The sequence below is a fragment of the Nematolebias whitei genome, chromosome 13 (assembly GCF_014905685.2).
Source record: "Nematolebias whitei isolate Nwh7 chromosome 13, NemWhi1, whole genome shotgun sequence".
NCBI lineage: Eukaryota > Metazoa > Chordata > Actinopteri > Cyprinodontiformes > Rivulidae > Nematolebias > Nematolebias whitei.
The window spans coordinates 44,068,135-44,088,633 of NC_056510.1; the positions used below are offsets into that span (position 1 = coordinate 44,068,135).

Below are 20,499 nucleotides of genomic sequence, written 5' to 3' on the forward strand. Positions count from 1 at the left end.
AAATCGCACCTTCTCATTGGATCAACCAGTTTGCAGGTGACATCTAGAACTAGTTGATCACATTATTATTATTATTATTATTAATATTATTATTATTATTATTAATAAACCTTTATTTTACCAGGAAGAAATCCATTCAAATTATTAATCTCTTTTACAAGGATGTCCTGGACAATATGCAAATACAGCAACACAGTCTTAGAATATGATCAAGAAGGACCATCAGCCTAACAATGGATCATTAGCACCCTGATGGCTGTTTACTATTCACAGGGGACTGAGTGATACTAGCAATAACAGCATTGTAAGAGGGGGACAGTTGAACACGTAGGACTCCACCCCTGTTTAATGATAGATGGTTTCTTTTCACAAAGATGGCCCCAGACCGGGGTGGTGGTCCCCCTATTCAAAAAGGGGGACCATAGTGTGTTCCAACTACAGGGGGATCACGCTCTTAAGCCTCACTGGTAAGGTCTATTCGGGGGTTCTGGAGAGGAGGGTCCATCAGATAGTCGAACCTCGGATTCAGGAGGAGCAGTGCAGTTTTCGTCCTGGTCATGGAACACTGGACCAGCTCTACTCTCTCAGCAGGTTCCTGGAGGGTGCGTGGGAGTTTGCCCAACCGGTCTACATGTGCTTTGTGGACTTGGAGAAGGCGTTCGAACGCGTCCCTCGGGGAACCCTGTGGGGGGTACTCTGGGAATATGAGGTACCTGGCCCTTTGATACGGGCTGTTAGGTCACTGTGCTACCGGTGTCAGAGCCTGGTCCGCATTGCCGGCAGTAAGTCGGGCTTGTTCCCGGTGAGAGTTGGACTCCACCAAGGTTGCTCTTTGTCACCGATTCTGTTCATAACTTTTATGGACAGAATTTCTAGGCGCAGCCAAGGTGTTGAGTGGATCCATTTTGGTGGCCTTAGGATTGCGTCTCTGCTTTTTGCAGATGATGTGTTCCTGTTGGCTTCATCAGATCGTGATCTACAGCTTTCGCTGGAGCGGTTCGCAGCCGAGTGCGACGCGGCCGGGATGAGGATCAGTTCCTCCAAATCCGAGGCCATGGTCTTGAGCCGGAAAAGGGTAGAGTGCCCTCTCTGGGTCAGGGAGGTCAGTGAAGCGGGCGCTGTACAGGTCTGTCGTGGTGAAGAGAGCGCCGAGTCAAAATGCAAAGCTCTCAATTTACCGATCAATTTACGTTCCCACCCTCATCTGTGGTCATGAGCTTTGGGTTGTGACCGAAAGAACAAGATCTAGGATACAAGCGGCCAAAATTAGTTTTCTCCGCAGGGTTTCTGGGCTCTTCCTTAGAGATAGTGTGAGAAGCTCGATCATCCGGGAGAGACTCGGAGTAGAGCCGCTGCTTCTCCACATCGAGAGGAGCCAGTTGAGGTGGCTCAAGCATCTGTTTAGGATGCCTCCTGGACGCCTCCCTGGTGAGGTGTTCCAGACACGTCCCACCGGGAGGAGGCCCAGAGGACCAGAGGAAGACCCAGGACACGCTGGAGGGACTATGTTTCTCGGCTGGCCTGGGAACGCCTCGGGATTCCCCCGGAGGAGCTGGACCAAGTGGCTTGGGAGAGGGAAGTCTGGACCTCCCTTCTTAGGCTGCTACCCCCGCGACCCGACCCTGAATAAGCGGAAGAAAATGGATGGATGGATGGCCTCCTTTACTCCTCTCTCAAACCATAGTTCCTCTCTATCCAGGATGTGGTGAGCTTCATCCCTGAAAGTGTGACCGCTGGCCTGGAGATGAGTGTAAACCTCAGAGTCCTGGCCTGATGATGTTGATCTTCTGTGCTGGTCCATCCTTTTGGCCAGTGGCTGTTTAGTTTCCCCGATGTAAGACTGATCACCTCCTGACACTGAACAACATACACAATATTACTCTGTTTGTGCCGGGGGACTGGATCTTTGGGATGTACCAGTCTTTAGTGTATTTTGGGGTTTAAAAGCCACTGGGACGTTGTGTATAGAAAATAAACGTCTGTTTCTCTCATACTCCCTCAACATATGGAATGATCACTGGTCTGGGTCTGGGTTCCTCCTTTTCACTTGATGGCTGACTGGAGTCCTGTTTGGGTTTCTTCTTTCAGGAAGGCCCAGTTAGGATATCCACATTCCTCTAGGGAAAGTCTTGTGTCTGTCTTGTGTGGGATTTCTCCTTCTGCTTGGCTCTTGGGTTAGTGTGGACGCTGTCTGCTCTGTGAGTCCTTGGTGTCCTTTATCAGAAACTGAGACCTCACAGTCCAAGAAAGCCAACCTGCCATATTTTACATCTTCTCGTGTGAACTTGATGTATTTATCCACAGAGTTAATGTGATCAGTGAAATGTTGGACTTCCTGAGATTTAATTTTAACCCAGGTGTCGTCAACATACCTGAACCAATGACTTGGTGGTGTCCCTGAAAAGGACGTCAAGGCTCTCTTTTCTACCTCCTCCATGTACAGGTTGTCAACAATAGGAGAAACTGGAGACCCCATAGCACACCCATTTTTTAATTTATTTTTTTTATCAAGGTTTTTTTTATTAACTTTTTGTTTTTTTAACACAACAGAACAGAGAACTAAATATATAAATAAAAATAAAACCCTCCTGCCCCTCCCCAACCACACCAAATCAGCCACACATATATATAAATGTCTTTATACAGGTATTGACATATTTTTAACATATGACACACAAGGTGTCCCTGAACCTTTTTGCAGAACTTTCCAGGGTATAACTGATTTTTTTTTCCAGATAAATATGATGTGTCACTTCCCTTATACAATGTTCATATGCTAGGGTTTGTGGGTCCTTGCAATTAAACAAGATGTGCCTCCTGGCCAGTAGAGAGCCAGAAACAATCACATCCTTCTCGTTCTTGCTGAAGGACATATCCACAGGGGCCACCCCAAACAGTGAGAAGATTGGTGAGGGGTGCACAGTTTTGCCACATATCACAGAGAAGGCATCATCAACAGATTGCTAATTGGTACACAGTTTGGGACAAGTCCAGAATGTATGCATGTTTAGCTGGAGTTTGTTTACAATTATTACATGCAGGATCCAGGTCAGTTTTGATCTTGGGCAGCTTGTCTTTGGACCAGTGCAGCCGTTGCACCGCCTTGAATTGAATTACAGCATGTCTCAGATTGAAATGAACAAATGTTCTGAATGATCCTTCGCCAGATCGAGTCTGATATGTTCTTCCAAGTCCATTTCCCATTTCAGTTGAAGAGAGTCCAAATTACAAAACACAATCTCGTTCCACCACATGTACCACATGTGTTGCGAACGACAATAAAAAAACTCTGACTCTGAAATTGGTCTCATGATATGAACTGAGCAGTGTATAGATCTTGCTGAGGGCCCCTGTAGTATCAGACCTGCATTCCAAAATCTTAACCACAAAATGTTTAGAGGCATACAAAGGAAAACAGTCAGAGTTAGATCTCACGAAATTCATCATTTGCAGATATCTGAAAAACTGTTTTGTGAAAAACTTCTGTACCAGCTGCTCAAACCAGGCAAATTTGCTGAGTTTTGCCAAATGGGGAAATCTGTCCTGACTGCTGGCCCACCACTGCAGTGGGTTCGCCATGGTGGGAATCTGTAGTAACAAAAAAAATCACGGACCTCTTCGGCAGCAGTGAAGCAGTGTGCTGACCTCCTGGCACTCTGGGAATGTGGCCCAAAAAGTTGCACAAAATCCTCCTAGAGTCTGGCTTTTTTCCCGGTCACCAGCTCGCTGTGATTATTTTGCATATCCTCCTCCGCTGATCACGTGACACAATCACGTGACTGTGACTAGTCGACGTGAAATGAAAAATCTCGCGAGATGTCCTAGAATTGACTAGTCAACTAGTTGATTCAACCCCTAGTAGGAACACCACTTGTCAGAGCTCAAACGGAACAATATTATCATACCGCTTCCTGTTGAGGAACAAGGATTTCATTCATTTAAAGCAGTACTTTTCTCAATTATGTACTTTTACGTCCCCCCCCCTCCCAAGAAGACATAAACATTTCGTGTCCCCAAACTCTCTGCGGCAACTGTAAATAGTGTAGCTTGTCTATAAAATTGTTATAAGTACACCTCTGCATGAAATTGTTTCCTTATTAAGTCAAGGCAAATTTATTTATATGGCACATTTAAAACGGTAACTGTTATCAAAGTGCTTAACAAAAAGATCACAGCATCAAATAAAAATAAGATATAATTACAGCATCACGAGTAAAAGCATAAAAACATGAAACATAATTTTAAACAATGAAATAACTAAATCAAATCACACTGAGTTAAATGTCAAGGAATAAAACAAACAGGCATGAACACAATAAGCAACAATGAAATAATAAATCAGCTCACACTGTGTTAATGTATTACAGATGTGTCAGTGATACAGATCTGTTTTCAGGAGAGTTTTAAAAGTGGATACTGAAGTGGCCTGTCGAATGTTGATGGGGATATTGTTCCAGAATTTAGGGCCCACAACTGAAAACGCCCGATCTCCTCTGAGGGTGCATTCACACCAGCCCTGTTTAGTCCGCTTTAATCGAACTCTAGCTCGTTTTCCTAGAAAGTCCGGTTCGTTTGGGTAGGTGTGAACGCACCATCGAACTCTGTCACGGAACAAAAAGGTGAACTCTGGCCCGGGCTAAAACCTAGGTCTCGGTCCGGTAGAAGAAAACTCCAGCGCGGTTCTAGTACAGTGTGAATGTAAACAGACCGGGCCCCGCTCCGCAGGACAAACAAACACACATTTCTCTGACCTCATATGGAGCTGTCAGCTGCCTTGTGTGGAAAAACAATATTCTCCATGGTCTTCTGTCTCATCTTCTGTTCATGCTAAGTCCATTTTTGAAAAATGACAAAATATAACTCCTAAAACTGCTAAAACTTGATGCCACTGCGTTTTTGCTTTTATTTCCAAAAGAAGTGTCTTCAGAGGTTTTTGTGTTGTTTCTTTCAGTAGTTCTTGGTGCAGCGCCCCCACAGGCGAGCGGGGGGACAGGTTTGTTCTACAGGTTGACTCGACTGCACAGTGCAGTGTGAATGCAAACGCACCAGCTCAAATGTAACAAAAGGTCATGAATATTGGTCCTGAACCGAACCGAGTCTACCGGACTGTCAGGTGTGAAAACGACCTAAAACTATCCCAAGATTGGTAACAGACTGTTTTAGATATGGCTGAAGGGGAGTCCAGGTTTTCAGGATCAGAGACAATGGCAGAATTACGGTTAAACACAATGACCTCAGTTTTCTGATCATTAAAACTCAAGAAGTTTGCAGCCATCCAAGTTTTGATTGTCCTCGACATTTTAACAGAGTCAGAGTCAGAGTTTCTTTATTGTCATTCGCACCTCATGTGGTACATGTGATGGAGCGAAATTATGTACACAAGGTCCCAGTTACATCCAACAATAAAATGTATAAGAAAAACAGTAATAACATCTAAGATATGAACTAAGAAAAACATCAACTAAATATACACTAAGCACTCATAACATAAAACATTGAACATCAGCACAAACATGAACATGAGTCTGTGAGCAGATGTGCACGCATGAACACATCAACACTGAAACAGATCAGCAGCAACATGAAACAGATCAGCAGCAACATGATATGGTTTTTCACAGTGATTATTCTAGTTAGAGATTCATGAGTCTAACAGCCTCAGGGTAGAAGCTGTTCCTCAGTCTAGTGGTTCTACACTTAATGCTCTTCAACCTCCTTCCTGAGGAGAGCGGGGCAAAAAGTGTGTGTGCGCTGGGTGAGTGGGGTCCTTCATGATGCAGGTGGCCCTCTTCCTGCATCTGGAGGTGTAGATGTCTGTGATGGTGGGGAGGCTGATTCCGACAGACTTCTGTGCAGCCTTCACCACTCTCTGCAGAGCTTTTCTTTCTGCAGCTGTGCAGCCTCCATGCCACACGTTGATGCTGGAGCACAGGATGCTCTCCACTGCACACCTGTAGAAGGAGGTGAGGACTGAGCTTCCCAGACCAGCTCGCCTCAGCCGTCTGAGGAAGTAGAGTCTCTGATGAGCTTTCTTGATCAGGCTGGTGGTGTTGTTGCTCCAGCTGAGGTTGTCATTCATGTGTACACCCAAGTACTTGTAGCTGGAGACCACTTCCACCGCAGATCCTCTTATGTTCAGGGGGGTGTAGATGTTTTTGTTCCTTCTGAAGTCCACAATCGGCGTTTCGCTTGTAATCCTTTGTCTTCTTCACATTGATGTGAAGGTTATTCTCTTTGCACCAGCTCTCCAGGTGTCCACCTCTTGCCTGTAGCTGGACTCATCATTGTTTGTGATGCATCCCACCACCGCTGTATCATCTGCAAACTTTACAATGTGACAGCCTGGATGGGTAGCTGCACAATCATATGTGAGCAGAGTAAACAGGAGGGGGCTCAACACACATCCCTGAGGAGAGCCAGTGCTGAGGGTTATGGTGGAGGAGGAGAGGTTGTGGATCCTCACTAACTGTGGTCTGTTTGTTAAAAAGTCTAGTACCCAGTTGCAGATGGAGGGGCTTAGTCCTAGTGTGGATAGTTTGTCCATCAGGGTTTGGGGGATCATGGTGTTGAAGGCGGATGTGAAGTCCACAAAGAGCATACGGACGTAAGAGTTTTTCTGCTCCAGGTGGTTGAGCGCAGTGTGGACCACAGAGGAGATGGCATCCTCTGTTGATCGGTTCTCACGGTATGCATACTGATGAGGGTCCTCGTTGATGTTGATGGTTGTTTTGATGTGAGTCATGACCAGTTTTTCAAAGCATTTAGCGACTATCGGGGTGAGGGCCACTGGCCGATAGTCATTCAGACCAGTCACTGTAGAGCTTTTTGGGACTGGGATGATGGTGGCAGTCTTCAGGCAGGTGGGAACTGTCTCCAGGGTAAGTGAGGTGTTAAAGATGTCTGCCAGCACCTCACAGAGCTGATCAGCTCATTCTTTCAACACTTCTCCGGGCATGTTGTCTGGGCCAGTTGCCTTGTGCGGATTAATCCTCTTGAAAATACTCCTTACTTCTGCTGAGGTCACGCTGAGATGCTCTTCATCCGGTGGTGAGGTGAGTCTGGTGCTGGGTGGTCTGTTCGGGTCTTCAAAGCGTGCATAGAACTTGTTGAGGGCATCAGGCAGAGATGGGTCTTTGGGGCATTGTTCACTCCTTCCTTTATAATCTGTTATGCACTTAATGCCCCTCCACATGCTCCGAGGGTCTTGTGAGATGAATTGACCCTGGATCCTCTTTGCATATGTGGCCTTGGCCCTCTTAATACCAGCAACCAGCTCTTTTCTTGTCCTACTCAGCTCCTCTGAGTTTCCAGACCTGAAGGCAGTGTTCCTGGCTTCCAGCAGGGTACGCACCTCTGCATTCAGCCAAGGTTTTCTGTTTGGGTAGCTTTTAACATTTCTGATAGTGGAGACGGTGTCAGTACATGTACTAATGTAACCCAGAACTGAGGATGTGTATTGGTCAAGATCAAGCGAACCTCCATTTTCAGCAGCTTCTCTGAAAACCTGCCAGTCTGTTCGTTCAAAACAATCTCTCAGTATGGGGCCACTGTCCTGGATCCAGCATTTAACTTCCTTTTGTACCGGTCTGGAGCGTCTCAGCGGGGGCTTGTAAGCAGGAGCCAGGAAGATTGAGATGTGGTCTGACAGTCCTAGGTGGGGGCGGGGTTCGGCTTTGTATGCATCTTTTACGTTCGTGTAAACACGGTCCAGCGTGCGGTCTCCACGTGTTGGAATCGTCACATGCTGATTAAAGCTTGGGAGACAGTCCTTTAGATTCACGTGGTTAAAGTCTCCGGCTACAACGTAAAGAGCCTCGGGGTGTCTGTTCTGCAGCGAGCTGATGATATCATGAAGCTCCTGCAGTGATTCATTAGCATTAACGTCCGGAAGAATGTAGACGACAGAGATGAAAGTCACCGTGAACTCGCGGGGTAGATAATGTGGCCGACATTTCACTGTTATTTGCTCCAAAGCCTTTGAGCATGAGCTATTTACAACAGTACAGTTCGTGGACCAACTTTTACTCACGTAAATGCATACTCCGCCTCCCCGTGATTTCCCCGTTAGCTCGCTGCAGCGGTCCGCTCGAAAAAAAAGTCTGTCATCCAGCTGGAAGACTGTGTCCGGCGTTTCGCTTGTAATCCACGTTTCTGTGAGGCAAAGCACTGCACACTTCTTCATCTCTTCTGAGGCGCCCGCTCTCAGACGAAGTAAATCCATCTTGTTGTCCAACGAGCGGACATTCGATAGAAGGAGAGACGGCATGGGGAGTTTACCGGCTTTAGCGTTAGCTCGTAGCCTCACCATAACCCCCGCCCGGCATCCTCTCCTCTTAAGCCGGGAGCAGCGCTTCCTCTTCTGCCCGCTGGAACGCCTCTGCTGCAGCTTCCAGGTAGATGACTTTAAGATCTGCATTCTGCCGAGCGTAGCTTTGAGTTTGTTGCTGATTTCTGCTATTTTTCGTGGCAAATCCGCTCCTATTCTCATCAGTTTTGTTCGGCTATAGTTCACACGCATAAATCGCGCGGAGTCAGGCACAGAGTCAATATCAAAACTTCTAAAAACTGGGATGGTACCGGGAGCCTGTGAAGCTGCAACTGCTCTGAGCGCGGCCATAACAGAGTGAATGGAGCAGGAACTGTTGGGTGTCAAGGGCAGAGAAATATGAGAATCTTCAGCATAACAATGAAAGAGCATTTATCTTCAGGATAGACCCCTAGGGGATCAGGTACAATGACAGCAGAAGGGGTCCAAGAATGGAGCTTTGTGGGACTCTACAGGAAAGAGGCACTGAAGTAGATAGTGTTAGCAACATTAACAAAGAAACTCCTGTCACTCGGGTATGAACGGAAACATTCTGAGATTGTTTTCACACCAGATAGTCCGGTAGACTCTGTTCGGGACTAATATTCATGACCTTTTGTTACATTTGAGCTGGTGCGTTTGCATTCACACTGCACTGTGCAGTCGAGTCAACCTGTTGAACCAACCTGTTCCCCCGCTCGCCTGTGGGGGCGCTGCACCAAGAACTACTGAAAGAAACAACACAAAAACCTCTGAAGACACTTCTTCTTCTTCTTCTTCTGTAAATAAAAATAAAAACGAAGTGGCATCAAGTTTTAGCAGTTTTAGGAGTTATATTTTGTCATTTTTCAAAAATGGACTCAGCATGAGCAGAAAATGAGACAGAAGACCCTGGAGAATATTGTTTTTCACACAAGGCAGCTGACGGCTCCATATGAGGTAAGAGAAATGTGTGTTTGTTTGTCCTGCGGAGCGGTCCGGTCTGTTTACATTCACACTGTACTGGAACCGCGCTGGAGTTCTCTTCTACCGGACCGAGACCTAGGTTTTAGCCCGGGCCAGAGTTCACCTTTTTGTTCCGTGACAGAGTTCGATGGTGCGTTCACACCTCCCCAGACGAACCGGACTTTCTAGGAAAACGAGCTAGAGTTCAATTAAAGTGGACTAAACAGGGCTGGTGTGAATGCACCCTAACACTGCACCAGTAATCCCAATCCAGTGTTCTAGCCGGGATTAAAGGATACTGTGGTCCACAGTATCAAATGCAGCAGGTCAAAGAGTACCAGGACTACAGACTGACCAGAGTCGTTTGCCAGAACAATGTTGTTGCAGACCCTAACTAAGGCTTTTCGGCGCTGTGTATTTTCTTTAAGCCAGACTGAAAAGTCTCAAAAATACAGTTTTCATTCAAGAACTTGTTTAATCTGTGAAAACTATTTTCTCAAGGATCTTAGAAAGAAAGGGAAGTTTGAAGAAGGTCTGAAGTTTGTGCAAGTTGAAAGGTCAAGTCCTGTTTTTTTAATTAAAGGAGTTACTATTGCATGTTTAAAACATCAGGAACCACACATGTAGCCATACTGCTGTTTATAATAGGGGGTGCACTGATTACAGTTTTCTGGCCGACTACCGATCACCGATATCTGATATCTGATCTGCCGATTCCGATTTTGTTTTATAAGCGACGCTGTCAGGTGCTGGTGAAGATTCTCAGTCATCCAGGACATGATGAATTCAAAAAGCGTTCAATACAAAAACAACTGGACTTTATTTGTAACAGAAGACGTTTCTCTCCTCATCCGAGGAGCTTTCTCAATTCAAAGAGCAGTGACTAGCTATGTTTACATGCGCAGAATTCTTTGACCGGATTGAAATGTGTTCTGTTTGAATAATTCAAATGTATTGTTTACATGGGCACAATCTGTTCATGACGAGCGTTTACATGCAGCAGGCTTTGTTCTGAACAGCAGTACTGACATGCGCAGAGTAGTAAACTCTCCTTAAAAAAACCACAGAAGAAGAAGTTCTACTTCCGGGTGAACGTAAACAAACCTGAGCACCCAAAATAGACCCGTGACAGGTTTTAATGATGGTGGAGACGTTACTGCACTCCCTGACTGAGCTACAGGTAATACAGATCATTTTGAGCTCTTTCAAAGTTTCTAGTAGAAATGTTGTGTCGCTCACCGACCAGTTTTACTTCCCTGACATGCTAATATTATTAGCATTAGCCAGGCGGAAATGGCAAAGTCGCACATGCGCAGTCAGGTCAGTTTTTCACGATCAGATAAAAACGAACAGATCAAGCGTTTACATGCGCACCGATCGGGTTACGGATCGGCGTAAACCACCCGTTTCGTTCTGATCACAAATTATATCGGATCGTGCCGAATACACAAAAAATAACCCGAACGGAGCGTTTACATGACACACTTTTATTCCGACCGGCCATTTGATCCGGTTACTTATGTCCATGTAAACACACCCAGTGAGAGATTCAGGTTATAAGGCTGAGTGAGAAAAGACACACACACATATGTAGATTGGCAATTCACACCTCCACACCTTAACTGTGAGGGTTTCTTAAAGTCTTTGTTCCTCTAATTCACAGAAGAGGCCCCTCTGTTCCCATCAGGTGTGACAACTGGCTGAGAATCTGTCTTAAAGTTGCATTATATGTTTTTGAAAGTGGAAATCTGAGGCCTCCTCACTTAACACCTGATGCTGTCAGATTTTATAAGGTCTCAATGCACCTTCAATTTTCTAATATTTTGTTGAAAAACATACCTTTGAACAATATTCTAGAAACAATACAAACTTGTTTTAATTGGTCATGAGGTAGTGCTCTGAAATATAAATGAAGTTTAGACAATTGTTGTTAAAACTACAAAAATCGGTAAAATCGGTTTCTCATACAAGTATTAGCCAATTTCTCAAAATTAAGGAAACAATTCAATTCAATTCAAATTCAAAAATACTTTATTAATCCCAAAGGGAAATTATATAAACCGGGGGCGATAAATTGGTGCACCCCTAATTTTTAATGTCAAGAACAGAGAGTCCTATGGAGGGTAGGACTGGTTTAAAAACCGATGGAAGGATGGGGTCAGCAGGGGAACCTGAGGGTTTCATATGACCGATGACATCATTTAGAAATGAGAGGGAAATGGGTTCAAACTGGTTAAAGACTGATGTGGAGGGGACAAAGACAGGGGGGTCAGCTGTGGTGTGAGGAATCAGTGACCTGATCGACTCGACCTTTTTAACAAAGAAACTGGCAAAGTCATCACAAGTAACTGCAGAGACCTCCCTGTTAGCAGACTGAGGCACGGTTAAAATGGAGTTAATGGTGTTGAAAAGAACGTGGGGATTGTGTCTGTTTGAGGTGATGATTTAGGAGAAATATTTTTTTTTTTCTGATGTAACGGTGGTCTGATAGTCCTTGTAACATGTTTTTAGCATTAACATTAAAGAAAAGAAAAAAATACAGATCAACTTACAACAAAGAATAACTTCATTAACTTTACTTTATAGTCTGTAACAGAAAAGACTTAAAGTGCATCAATTTGCCTGAAATTTAAAAAAAGTATCATTTAAACTGTACACATTTTTGACCTTTTGATACTGGAAAATAAAATTAAATATAATCAAATAATAAATTCAAATTGATCAGTAACATTTTAACCAGAAGTGTTTTATAAAAAACACTTTGACCTACAAATCAAAAATGAATAAAAGGATTTGTGCTGATTTAAAAAAAAATCAAAATGAGGAGTCAGGATTAATGGCTACAATGAGCACGTTTTTCAGTGAAACATGATCCTGCAGCTCTCAGCTCCTGCTCAATGTTTAGCTGGACCTGGACTTGGTCTCAGAGCAGCGACACCAGAGAAGTCTCAAAGAGCGAGAGCGAGCGGGCTGGTGGGGGCCGTGTGGTGGTCCTGGCGGACGCGAGTGCTCTCAAGAGAAGAACCGACAAGTTGTTTAATGACGTAAAATATATTTTGTTAGCAAAGAATAGAGTCCTAACATTCATTAAACATTACATCTGTTTTTACAACAAATAAAAAAAAACATCAAAATTGTGCTTTGACAGTCGATAAAACAAACAAAAAAATCTTCAATGTGAGAGAGGGGGCAGGTGTCACTCTTGCTTTGAGCTTATACTCTTTGTTGCATGCATGCTGTGAGTGACGAGCATCCAGAGTGTCATAAAAACAGTGGAGGTGTCGGAGTTATTTATTTATCGTCTCGGCAGCAGAGGGGAGCGACACGGTTCAAGCATGGCTCCCCAAACAACAAGACAGCCATGTTTGTTCATAAGTTTATTTTCAGTCAGCCTGAGAGTTGCCAGATCTTGGCAAACAGTTGCCGAACGCACCCTGACTGACACAATCCTTGAGTTTTAGACCCATTTGCAGGCAGGCGAGGGAGGCAGGGGTTTAAAATAAAAATAATTTATTTTAAACAACATAAACAAAATGTTGGCGTGGCAGCAAAAACAGGAACAGGCAGCGAAACAGGACGGGTACAGATCACAGAGTGAACAGGCACAAACCTGACAGAGGAGGACTGAGTTGTCTGAGTAAACAGAACAATGACCGGACGAAGAGTGGAGGAGAGAAAGGGTTTTTATAAGACAGAGGGAGAGTGAGTGATGAGAGCACCTGGGCAGGTGGCTGATGAGGGACAGGTGTGAATGATGGACTGAAGACTGGAGGGGCAGACTGAGGAGTGAGTGGAAAGTGACAGAAAACAGGATCAGATACACAGGGACACAATCACAAGGAGCAGAAAAAAATATATAAAGAGCAGAGAGGGGACAACAAATAAATGTAAAGAAAACGGACAGGGACAGAGCCTGTCATAACCCCCGTCTCAAGGGACAGCTCTTGACGTCCCCTAGAACACAACACCAACAAAACACAGAACGGGTGGGAGGAAGGTGGAAACACAAGGACGGAGGGCACAAAAAAATGTAAACAAAAACCGACAGGGCTAGACCTGGGAGCAAAAGAAACCAAAACACAAATTTTCTATGAACGGCCCTGGACATCGTTCAGAATAACAGGCAAACAGGTGGACAGACGGGAGACTGTCCCGAGCAAAACCAGAGTTCAGGTGGACGGCCCGAGGACCAGCCAGAGTGGGACAAAAGTACAGGTGGACGACTCAGTGCTGACCAGAGTTCAGGTGGACGGCCCGAGGACTGTCCAGAGTGGGACCAGAGTTCGGGGAAGGATGGAGTGGGACAAGTGATGGTGGGGTTGGCAGCAGACAAAACAGAAAAGATGGTGGTGATGAAGCTGGCAGTAGTTAGACCAGGAGTGATGATGTCGGCAGCTGCGGGGTCAGGACGGGGTTCAGATGCTGCGAGGCCAGACCAGGGTTCTGCTGCTGCGGATCTGGATTCAGCAGCTGGAGAGTCGGGCATGAATTCAACAGCCGGGGAATCGGGCCGTGGAGTTGGGAGACGGGTTCAGCAGCTGCAGGGGCGGAGATGGGTTCAGCAGCCGATGAATATGAACCGGGTTCTGCAGTCAGCGCGTCCAGTGAGGGGTCTGCAGGTGGCAAGTCCAGAAGAGCCGGATCAGAGCTGGGGTTATCTGGATCAGAGCTGGGGGCCTCTGGAGCAGAGATGTCCGACTTAAGCAAAGAGAGGGCTTGAGACCCACGTCGACCTCTCTGCGATGGCAAGGAGCAGGTCAGGCAGATGGGTTACTGTCGTTACCCACTGAACAAAATGGCGAACTGCTCCCTTTTACACCCACTGAGCAACATGAGGCTGAGGCAGTAGGTGGGACCATACTGGTTGGTACAGAGGGGGTACTGGGATGACCGGGGGGCGGAGCAGAAGACGGCAGGAGAAGAGAGCGTAGCAGACGTCTCTCGGTCCAGGCTTCAGAAAAAAGTTCAAACATCCCCGGTTCATCGACCTCTGACTAACCACGTCAGGCTATATATCCTCTGACTGAACATTCGATGCGTCACACCTGTGACTCTGTTGGTATTACTACTCGAACGGCGCATGCGTGAAGGGAGCATTCATTGCTTTCAGCACCGCCCTCTGGAGGTCAGGAGGGATGAAACAGAACAGTAGGTGTCCTTCAACCAGCTCTGTGCAACTTCTTCCTTTTAGATTGTGATATTGACTATTATAAATTTCTTGCAAATTATTGACTGAAATGTGTCTGTTCAATGTGGTGTTGAGTCTTTTTGAGTTTTTAGCTGCGGGGCAGTACTCTGGGGCACTTATTTTATGTTAAGTTCAAATACATTAAAACCTCATTTCATTGTTTCTTGAAGTTGTCTTGTGTTGTTAAAAGCAGTTGTTTGCACTTTTCAGAGAGAAGTTTTTTAAAACGTTGACAAGAGCAACAGTACAGGTCCTTCTCAAAAAATTAGCATATTGTGATAAAGGTCATTATTTTCCATAATGTAATGATAAAAATGAAACTTTCATATATTTCAGATTCATTGCACACCAACTGAAATATTTCAGGTCTTTAATTGTTTTAATACTGATGATTATGGCATACAGCTCATGAAAACCCAAAATGCCTGTCCCAAAAAATTAGCATATCATGAAAAGTTTCTCTAAACAAGCTATTAACCTAACCATCTGAATCAACGACGTAACTCTAAACACCTGCAAAAGATTCCTGAGGCTTTTAAAACTCCCAGCCTTGTTCATTACTCAAAACCGCAATCATGGGTAAGACTGCCGACCTGACTGCTGTCCAGAAGGCCATCATTGACACCCTCAAGCAAGAGGGTAAGACACAGAAAGAAATTGCTGAACGAATAGGCTGTTCCCAGAGTGCTGTATCAAGGCACCTCAGTGGGAAGTCTGTGGGAAGGGAAAAGTGTGGCAGAAAACGCTGCACAACGAGAAGAGGTGACCGGACCCTGAGGAGGATTGTGGAGAAGGGCCGATTCCAGACCTTGGGGGACCTGCGGAAGCAGTGGACTGAGTCTGGAGTAGAAACATCCAGAGCCACCGTGCACAGGCGTGTGCAGGAAATGGGCTACAGGTGCCACATTCCCCAGGTCAAGCCACTCTTGAACAAGAAACAGCATCAGAAGCATCTCGCCTGGGACTGCTGCTGAGTGGTCCAAAGTTATGTTCTCTGATTACAGTAAATATTGCATTTCCTTTGGAAATCAAGGTCCCAGAGTCTGGAGGAAGAGAGGAGACACAGAATCCACATTGCTTGAGGTCCAGTGTCAAGTTTCCACAGTCACTGGGATGTCATGTCATCTGCTGGTGTTGGTCCACTGTGTTTTATCAAGCGCAGGGTCAATGCAGCTAGCTATCAGGAGATTTTGGAGCACTTCATGCTTCCATCTGCTGAAAAGCTTTATGGAGATGAAGATTTCATTTTTCAGCACGACCTGGCACCTGCTCACAGTGCCAAAACCACTGGTAAATGGTTTACTGACCATGGTATTACTGTGCTCAATTGGCCTGCCAACTCTCCTGACCTGAACCCCATAGAGAACCTGTGGGATATTGTGAAGAGAAAGTTGAGAGACGCAAGACCCAACACTCTGGATGAGCTTAAGGCCGCTATCGAAGCATCCTGGGCCTCCATAACACCTCAGCAGTGCCACAGGCTGATTGCCTCCATGCCACGCCGCATTGAAGCAGTCATTCATGCAAAAGGATTCCCGACCAAGTATTGAGTGCATAACTGAACATGATTATTTGAAGGTTGGTGTTTTTTGTATTAAAAACACTTGTCTTTCATTGGTGGGATGAAATATGCTAATTTTTTGGGACAGGCATTTTGGGTTTTCATGAGCTGTATGCCATAATCATCAGGATTAAAACAATTAAAGACCTGAAATATTTCAGTTGGTGTGCAATGAATCTGAAATATATGAAAGTTTCATTTTTATCATTACATTATGGAAAATAATGACCTTTATCACAATATGCTAATTTTTTGAGAAGGACCTGTATGTCCTATCACCACCACAAAAAAGATTCAGGCTCAGCATTTTTTTTTTTACTTTTAAGCCCTGGTATCATTGAACGGGTGAAGGAGGAACATTTGTCTCTGTGGTTGTGGAGGAAAGCATTAATAAGTTTTGTATTTGCTCCGTCAATTAATTTACAATGTATTTGAAATTAAAAGTACAGTGAGGAAAATTAAGTATTTGAACAACCTGCGACTTTACAAGTTCTCCCACTTAGAAATCATGGAGGGTCTGAAATGTTCATCTTAGGTGCATGTCCACTGTGAGAGACAATCTAAAAAAATCCAGAAATCACAATGTATGATTTTTTTATAATTTATTTGTGTGTTACTGCTGAAAATAAGTATTTGAACACCTGCCAATCAGCAACAGTTCTGGCCCTCAAAGACCTGTTAGTCCTCCTCTATAACGTCCACCTCCACTCCACTTATTATTCTAAATTAGAAGCACCTGTTTGAGGTCGGTAGCTGCATAAAGACACCTGTCCACCCCACACACAGTAAGACTCCAACTACTAACATGGCTAAGACCAAAGAGCTGTCCAAAGACACCAGAGACTAAATTGTAGACCTCCACAAGGCTGGAAAGAGCTACGAGGCAACTACCAAGCAGCTTGGTGGAAAAAGATCAACTGTTGGAGCAACTATTAGAAAATGGAAGAAGCTAAACATGACTGTCAATCTCCCTCGGACTGGGGCTCCATGCAAGATTTCACCTGGTGGCGTATCACTGATCCTAAGAAAGGTGAAGAATCAGCCCAGAACTACACGGGAGGAGCTGGTCCATGACCTGAAGAGAGCTGGCACCACTGTTTCCATGGTTACTGTGGGTAATACACTAAGACGTCATAGTTTAAAATCATGAACGGCACGGAAGGTTCCCCTGGTTAAATCAACAAACGTCCAGGCCCGTCTGAAGTTTGACCATGACAATTTGGAAGCATGGGGGTGGAAGCATCATGCTTTGGGTGTTTTTGTGCACATGGGACAGGACGACTGCACTGTATTAAGGAGAGGATGACCGGGGCCATGTGTTGAGAGATTTTGTGGAACAACCTCCTCCCCTCAGTGAGAGCATTGAAGATGAGTCGTGGCTGGGTCTTCAACAAGACAATGACCTGAAGCACACAGCCAGGAGAACCAAGGAGTGGCTCCGTAAGAAGCAGATCAAGGTTCTGGAGTGGACCAGCCAGTCTCCAGACCTGAACCCTATAGAAAATCTTTGGAGGGAGATCAAACTCTGTTTCTCAGCGACAGCTCAGAAACCTGCTGATCTAGAGAAGATCTGTGGAGGAATGGACCAGAATCTCTGCTGCAGTGAACCTGGTGAAGAACTACAGGAAACCTTTGACCTCTGTAACTGCAAACAAAGATAATGTACCAAATATTAACATTGATGTTCACAGGTGTTCAAATACTGATTTGCAGCAGTAACACACAAATAAATTATTTTAAAAATCATACATTGTGATTTCTGGATTTTTTTTTTTTTTTAGATTGTCTCTCAAAGTGGACATGCACCCGAGATGAACATTTCAGACCCTCCATGATTTCTAAGTGGGAGAACTTTCAAAGTCGCAGGGTGTTCAAATACTTATTTTCCTCACTATCTTTTTTTTTTCATTCAACCTTTATTTAGACAAATAAGTCACATTGAGCCTCAAAGACTCATTTACAAGTGAGACCTGTTTAGACGGACAAAAAGTGATGAAAGTGACGCCTTACATGTGACGTGTGTGAACTTATTCTAAACTTGTGCAGAACTTGTTGGCAACACATCAGCATATGTCGAAAATATTGTGTATGCACAAAATAACTAGCCATCATATAGCAGTACGCTTGAAACTTATTCAAAATTTACACCTAACTTACACTAGCGTGTTTGACATCTTTTTCAAACGTCTGTGTAAGTTCTCTAAAACGTTATAATGTGACAGAGCCTTAAAGCTGAAGTTGTTGTGCACTTAAAGCACAGCTTAACCACTTCAGAGTGCATTTCCCATCTGTTTCAGTTTTTGTTGTACAATTTTTACTTTATTTTTGAGAACTTGTATGTCTCTTGTATGTCTATTGAGCATGGACTTTGTTGTATGTCTCTGGTTTCTCTGTCACTCTATTTTGAATTTTATCATTACTTCCATATTTCCACATCATGAAGGACCACACTCACCCAGCACACACACTTTTTGCCCCACTCCCCTCAGGAAGGAGGTTGAGGAGCATTAAGTGCAGAACCACTAGACTGAGGAACAGCTTCTACCCTGGAGCTGTTAGACTCATGAATCTCTAACCAGAATTATCTCTGAAAAAAGTCACTGTAATGCTACTTGATTGTTGATGTGCTGCTGATCGTAAGCTGCTGATTTATTTCATGCTGCTGTGTTCCTTCATGCTCATCTGCTCAAAGACTCATGTTCGTGCTGCTGCTGTTCAGCATATTGTTTTTGTACTACTAGTGCTTAGTGTATATTTAGTTTAGCGTATTTCTTAGTTCATATTTTAGATCTTATTACTGTTTGTCTTTACAATTTATACTTTTGTTGGATGTAACCGGGACCCTGTGTACACCATTTCGTTCCACCTCATGTACCACATGTGCTGCGTATGACAATAAAGAAACTTTGACTCTTGACCTTGATATTTGCTGCGTTCTCCTTTTCTTCTCTCAGGCCAGCAGGAGGTCGTTCAACCTGGACAGATACAGCCTGTGATTTATTCGCCTACTACCTGACCGGAGCTTCAGCTCTCATGACGATCAAGGTCTTCTCTCTTTTTTCTTCTTGTGCTGGCCCTTTTTCTAGCCTCATCAAAACATTATATGTAGATGCATCAAAACGTATGTTTGTCTATACTGAAACATTTTCAGAGAGTCTGTTTTTGTTCTTTTATGTTTTTAGGAGTTAACAGGTGAGCATCCAGTTCCCGTCACTCTGTTACGCTCCAACAAAAAGGGGGAGTTTATCAGCATCGCTGACTTTTTGGTCAGTGAAGGTCTTGCACTCAAGGAAAGAAAACCAAGGTGTGTGTGTGGGTGTGTGGGTGGGTGGAGGTGTGTGCATACGTGTCATTCTCATTCATATATTCATGGAAATGATCTTTCCACACAGTAGACATCTTCCCTGTTATCTCACATTACCACTGTTTTGATAGGCATCCCCAAAATTTAGAACCAGTCAAATACACATTTACCAATATGTTCTCATAGCTAGTTTTTATTTATTTTAAACTTTGTGTTTGTGTTTGTTTCGTTGCAGAGATGTTGTCAACGAACCCAAACACACTGAAGCGCAGCCTCCAGTCTCTGAGACTCAAACCGACAGCACTTCAGAAAACACCAGACCTCCACCCGTCTCTCCTCCTCCTTTCTCCTCTGGGGCTTCCGTCTCTGTTTCCATCCTTCCTAAAGCGAGTCGCCGTTTGAATATGTCAGCTGAAAAGGTGATCAACGTACCGGTGTTTCCATTAGGTCACTGCCTTGGCATGGCGCTCATCTCTTCAACCGGGGGGGACGGGGGAGACACGTCTGTGTTGCCCCCTAGCATTGCACTTCACGTGCTGCTAGTTTAGTGCTACATCAGTGTCGCAGTTGTTGGTGGGGGTGGGGCAACATTTCTATTGACAGGGCGGGGCGCCCTCCTTGGATAACTGTAGGGGAAACGCTGCATATAGTAAGTTTGGTAACAAGTTGACATGTTAACATTTTTACTCTGACATAAATATGCAGAAAACCAGAGGTGGAAACAAGTGTTGAACTATTTAAAGAGTGTCCACGTTTTGAACTGGGCTTGTTTTGTATTTTGAGTTGTCTTTTGTGTATATGTGTGTGTACAGGTGAAGACGTCATTGTACCACCCACCAGAGCTGCCGTGTCTTGGTCACATCCACATAACGGTTTCTGCTGTTGCAGATGATGGTCTCATTTATGTCAGGACACAAAATGGAGGTACACTGAAATATACAAATATTGCATTTTCCAGATTATACGTCGCTCTGGAGTATAAGTCGCATTTATTTAGACATGCATTTCACAAGTGCAAGAACAGACATTTAGTCTGAAATATTAATAACTCTCAGAACATCCCTGGGTTTCTGAACAGGTTTAATTTACATAACGAGCCAATAGGTCCGACAAGCAAGTTACCGGTAAATTCACCAATCTCATTCCACATCACTGAATCCATTGAATTCTTCATCCTCGGTGTCGCTTCTGAACAA

The 20,499-nt window shown here is 44.5% G+C and overlaps 1 protein-coding gene across 1 annotated transcript in view; it reads left to right on the forward strand.

The window, feature by feature from the left end:
- The window catches only part of rnf17 (ring finger protein 17), a 116,478-nt gene that overhangs the window by 55,869 nt on the left and 40,110 nt on the right, over positions 1-20,499 (forward strand). Inside the window, exons 25-28 of the mRNA XM_037686726.1 lie at positions 18,954-19,044; positions 19,182-19,303; positions 19,539-19,722; positions 20,116-20,227. Of these exons, the coding sequence (XP_037542654.1) occupies positions 18,954-19,044; positions 19,182-19,303; positions 19,539-19,722; positions 20,116-20,227 (509 nt within the window). The remainder of the gene's footprint in view (positions 1-18,953; positions 19,045-19,181; positions 19,304-19,538; positions 19,723-20,115; positions 20,228-20,499) is intronic.